Genomic DNA, 6,000 nt, shown 5'->3' with positions numbered 1-6,000 from the left:
GTGGAAAGCTGGCTAATTTTTTATCCACTGTGAGCCATATATTAAAATGTAATACAGCTGGATCAACCCCTTTAAATCTATTTTATGTCCTGATACACAGCTCCAAATCTCATGCATAAATAAAGTTCCAACTATAACAATATACCGCATGTAAACACTGGTGGTCTGTGCATCCATAACTCGCCACATGGTGGCTGGCACACAATTTACAGCTGTGTCCTTCTCTGCTCAGGGGCTGAATACATTCACTCAGCTAGGAAAGCAACCACATGGATAAATGACATGACTGCCCCATCTGGTGAGCCGTGGACATGGAGACAACCGTGTCCATTGTTTACATGGGTAGTCCATGGGCAGCAGGGGGTCTTCAGATGAAGTGCTGCAGTAAGGATTGAGATGATTTGCAGTTTATGGATATGTTGTGTATGTTCTGTGGCTAATGGGCTGTTCTCTTGCAATTTTTTTCCAGAACCATCTCTAGAACTTTATCTTCTTATCCATAATCTGGACAGTCATATGCTAAGAGGAGACAAAAGTCAACAAGTACTAGGGCAGCTGGCTTCTATCGCCAATATCCATGTTCTGGCTTCCATTGACCACATGAACGCCCCCTTAAGTAAGTGTGATGTTTTCACAGGCATTGTTACCTCTTCTTTGATGTACTATATATGAGTTGTATGAGCAGAAACAGCTAATGGGCAGCCATAACTGTTTATGTTCTGTAGGATACTGGTCCCATGATATATTGAGAATCTGTTGTCCTCAATGGGAAAGATTTATCAAGCACCATATGCAACTTTTAAAATGTCATTTGTGCAATAATTTTTACACAAATGTTAGTTTCATGCCACCTTTTCCACTTTCCCAAAGGGTCAGTGATGCAGGCTAGGGATCGACTGATTATCGGTTTTACCGATATTATCGGCCGATATTCAGGATTTTGGACGTTATCGGCATCTATTTTGTCGATATTCCGATAACATATGGGGAATAAGGATCTCGCTGCTGACAGCGCTCTGTGTTCCCTCAGCAGCACAGGGGAGAAGGAAGCAGTGTCTCCCTCCCCCCTGTGCTGCTGCTGCCACCAATGAGAGGAGGGAGGAGAAGAGAAGGGGAGGGGCTGTGGCCGCTGCCACCAATGAGTGGAGGGAGGAGAAGAGAAGGAGAAGGGCTGTGGCCACTGCACCACCAATGAAGATACCTCTCTCATTAAGGCTACTTTCACACTTGCGTGTCTGCCCAGACGGATCCGCTCCTATAATGCAAACAATGGGATCCGTCTGCATTATATTTCAGAAAAAACTCTAAGTGTAAAAGTTAGTCAGACGGATCCATCCAGACTTTGCATTGAAAGTCAATGGGGGACGGATCCGTTTGAAATTGCACCATATTGTGTCAACTTCAAACGGATCCGTCCCTATTGACTTACATTGTAAGTCTGGACGGATCCGTTTGGCTCCGCGCGGCCAGGCGGACACCCTGAACGCTGCAAGCTGCGTTCGGGTGTCCGCCTGCTGAGCGGAACGGAGGCCAAACTGAGGCATTCTGAGCAGATCCGCAACCACTCAGAATTCATTGGGGCTGTACGGATCCGTTCGGGGCCGCTTGTGAGAGCCTTCACACGGAACTCACAAGCGGAACCCCGAACGCAAGTGTGAAAGTAGCCTTACTCATATACAGGAGGCGGGAGCTGGCTGCAGAATCACATAGCCAGCTCCTGACCTATATGAGCGGTAGCTGCGATCTGCGGTAGTTAACCCCTCAGGTGATCCAGATGAATGTAGATTTCCAATATTTATTTTGCAGATATATACAACGTTTCGGGGAGTTACCTCCCCTTCATCAGGTAAAAACATTCATCTGCATCTAGAGGAACATCCCTCAGCCTGTATATATCTGCAAAATAAATATTGGAAATCTACATTCATCTGGATCTTCTGGTTGGTTTCTTGCGCCGAGGGATGTTCCTCTATCCTCACTTTCCCAAAGGGGTGTGGTGTTGGCGAGGTCATCGGCCTCAGCAGATTTATCATAGCTCATGCCAGTTTCTGCAGTAAAAAACGCTGGTCTTGATAAATCTCCCCCAATATCTGTAACTGGGACAGCAGTTCTTGTCTGACACTTTAAAAAAAAAAAAAATTATTATTATTATTATTATTATTATTTGTAAGAATACATAATTGTCTTTTTAATAGAGGGAGGGGTCACTATTAAAAGGTGACCTTAGGCCTAGTTCACACTTCAATGATTTGGTCAGTGATTTCCATCAGTGATTGTGAGGCAAAAACAGTTGTGAGTCAGAAACATAGGTGCAGATCTTCCCATTATACCTTCTTTCTGTATAGCCTATACTCCTGGTTTTGGCCCGCAATCACTGATGGAAATCTTTGACCAAACACTGAATTATAAACTAGGCCTTAGGCTGCTGACACACGTTCAGGCTTTTTTTTTTTTTAAACTCGTTTTATTGAAGTTTAACAACAAGCATGGTTCATCACATTTCGGAGAAGTGGCATCCCACGCAGGGGAGCCCCTAGCTCCACACAATTCAGTCATGGTATAAAGTGCGTTGGATAATTATCAGCAATATTTCAACAGCTTGGCATCAAAGATACTACAGACCTACCTTTCAATACTCAGACACCCAGCGCAGTGGGGTCTTCCAACACGGAGTGCATATGCCTAGATTGTAAGGAGTGAGTTGAGGAACACCACTCTCCCCACACTTTCTGAAATTTCCTTGGGCACTTTCTATGTATATATACCACTTTTTCCATATTCATTGCATGATTCATCAAGGTCTTCCATTGGCCCACCGTAGGGAGTCTTTCCGCCATCCACCTTATCGCTACAGCCTTCCTAGCCAAGAAGAGAGCCTCCCCTAAAAATACTCTCTGATAGTGTGTCCACTGTTCCTCCTCTAATATCCCAAGGATACATATTTTAGGGCAGACTTCTATCGGAACAGGTACCATTGTGGAGAGAACATCTACAATTTGACCCCAAAAAGCTTGTAAATATCTACATCCCCACATTAAATGCCAGAAATCGGCACCCTCCTCTTGACATCTATGACACCTGGTGCTAGGCAATCTCCCCATCTTATACAACCTAAGAGGGGACAGATAGCTTCTATGCAGTATGAACAATTGTATCAGTTTATTATTTACCGATGGGGAAACCTTAGTAGGTACCAACATGGCCTCCTCCCATTCTTCAGCATCCAGAGTTGGAATATTAGCCTTCCATTTCGCTTCTACCTCCAATGGTTGAAGAATCATGCGGTCGCCCAATAAATATGTATACAATATAGAAATAATGCCTTTAGGTCCCTGTGATCTCAACACCCCTATCAATGGGTATTTAGAAATACTACGATTCGTCCCCCTAAACTGAGCATTCAGGGCGTGCCGTAATTGAAGGTACCTATAAAACAAAGAGTGGGGAATCTCAAATTTCTCCTGTAATTGCTGTAGAGTCCGCAGTACACCCCCAACATACAGCTCAGCCAGTGTCAGCACCCCACATCCTTTCCATGTCTCGGCGCCCTCCAAGGCTATCAAGTGCGGCAGCATGGGATTATCCCAGAGCGGAGTTGCATCTGGCAAGTCTACATATGAGTTGAATTTGGCTGCTTTCCACACTTGATTAGGCAATCTATGAGCAGGAAGTAACCTCCCGTGGACCAAACCTGGAGATTCCAGCACAGGCCACAGAGTATAAAGACCAAGATATTCCTTCAGCCAATATTCTGGCCCTGGTAGTTCCCCCTGTTTAACCCATGCCGCAACATATTTCAGCTGGCCGGCCAGATAATATAGAAAAAAATCTGGTAAAGCCGCCCCCCCCCCCCTGTCTTAGACCTCTGTAGCACTTTCTGTGAAAGCTTCCTCCTAGCTTTTCCCCACACAAAAGCCGTAACCAGGGAATGCAGCCTATCAAAAAAGGCCTTTGGTACCGGGGCGCATGCGTGCGACAGGAGGTACAAACCCTTGGGGAGCAAAATCATTTTAACTAAATTCAGTCTCCCCATCACCGAGATCGGTAATGCCTCCATGTCTTAAATTTATCAATGAATAGGGACTCTATCGGTTCTATATTCCTCGCCCCAGACACACTAGGGTCCTTTGTGATCACAATGCCAAGATACTTAAACTGGTCTACTACCGGTAAATTATGTATACACTCCGGCCATCCATGATCCCAAAGAGGCATAATAGCTGATTTCGCCCAGTTTATGAGCAAGCCCGAGTATGTGCCAAATTTCTCTATTGCCTCAATTGCTCTGGGGAGGGTCCGCTCAGGCTCGTCCATAAACAGGAGGAGATCGTCCGCATACAGACCTATCTTTTATTCCCTATCTCCTTTAGAAATCCCCATGTAGGTCCTATCCTGTCTGACCCGCAATGCTAAATGCTCGATTACCACCGCAAACAAGAGGGGGGAGAGGGGGCATCCCTGCCTGGTGCCTCTATGCAAAGTAAATGAATCTGACAGGGTTCCATTTACTAGTATATTTGCCTTAGGTCTGGTACAGAATCTCAACCCACCGGATGAACCCCGGGCCAAATCCAAATTCCTTCAGTATCCGTAACAGGAAAGGCCACTCCACAGAGTCAAAGGCCTTGGCCGTGTCAAGTGACGCCATGGCCCATTCACGACCCTCCGCTACTCCTATCTGGGGCAATGACCTGGGCTCTCCTAATATTATCAGAGGTGGTCCTCCCCGGCATGATCCCTGCCTGATCCTGATGAACTATAGACGTAATTACTTTATTTAAACGGGAAGCTAACAGCCTAGTTAGAATTTTGTAGTCTAAATTAAGCAATGAAATCGGCCTGTTAGAGCCACACGCGGTTTTAATATGACAACAATAGTGGCATCATATAAGGTCTCAGGTAGCTGATGGCGCTGGAATGATGCTGAGTACAGCTTAAGGAGTTGGGGACTGAGAATTTCACTATACCTGGAGTAAACTTCAATCGGGATCCCATCCGGGCCCGGTGCCTTCCCAGATGGTATATCATGAATGGCTAACTGGGGGGGGGTTGGGTTATATATGTTAATTATAACATACGGGATGTGAACAATAAAGCCATACACTATTGTCCCTCTGGGTCAGCAATTGACTGCTGCGGTTCCCATAGGAGTCCCTTGCGCACTAATATGGCCGTACCTCTAGAATTTGATGTACCGTATGATTGAAGTGACCACTGCACCCATTGTTTAGCAATTCTATGCCCTGTGTCAGCCGTCAGATGAGTCTCCTGAAGTCCCAGAACGTGAGGGCAATAGCGTCGCACATGCGAGAATACCGCTATCCTCTTATTCGGATCTCCCAGGCCTCTCACGTTCCAGGACATCACCACTAGAGGTCCCATGATTCAAGCATAGGGTTATCTCTCCAGTAGTGCCGGATGCCATCCGGCAATTGAGATGGGGCCTCACTTAGTTTAATGGTTCGCCTCCCAACCACACTCCTATTGAACAATTGATGTGACCATGCTTTCAATAACTTAATGAACATATAACATAACAGGTATACTCCTAATACCTCTGAACAAACATTCAGTGTATGCAACATAGTGTTAACAACGTGGCAATATATTCGAGGACCAGTGCGGGAAAAAGATGTAATGCCCACACAGGTAGCCGAACACTCCCCGGTCAATGTAAATATTGCAGCTGCAGATGCAACTAAGCCTCATAAGGTGCATATATGTATATCCAGCCCTCCTATAGATCAATATCAGCAACTGAACTATATCTGTGAACACAATAATCTGTTATCCAAAAGAACATCTCATTGCATGCAGGTAAGGCTAAATATTGCACCGTATAATAAGGATAATTAACTCAGTGACAAGGCATCCATATCGTGCCTTTCCAGGACCAACAATACTTGCAACTCAGTCCCGATGTTTCAGGTCAGTGCAGCCTTGGACGTCTGGCGACCCATTCCTCAGCTTCCTTCGGATCGGTGAAAAAAATAGGCCGGA

At 45.5% G+C, this 6,000-nt stretch overlaps 1 protein-coding gene across 3 annotated transcripts in view; it reads left to right on the top strand.

The window, feature by feature from the left end:
* Nucleotides 1–6,000, top strand: part of LOC121007797 (origin recognition complex subunit 2-like) — a 148,294-nt gene that overhangs the window by 126,549 nt on the left and 15,745 nt on the right. For all 3 annotated transcript variants that reach the window (XM_040440011.1, XM_040440008.1, XM_040440009.1), the window contains exon 13: nucleotides 470–616. In XM_040440011.1, the coding sequence (XP_040295945.1) occupies nucleotides 470–616 (147 nt within the window). The remainder of the gene's footprint in view (nucleotides 1–469; nucleotides 617–6,000) is intronic.

This window comes from Bufo bufo, chromosome 7 (genome assembly GCF_905171765.1).
Source record: "Bufo bufo chromosome 7, aBufBuf1.1, whole genome shotgun sequence".
Taxonomy (NCBI): Eukaryota; Metazoa; Chordata; class Amphibia; order Anura; family Bufonidae; genus Bufo; species Bufo bufo.
The sequence above is the reverse complement of the archived record's forward strand: the minus strand, read 5'-3'. Positions and strand labels throughout refer to the sequence as shown.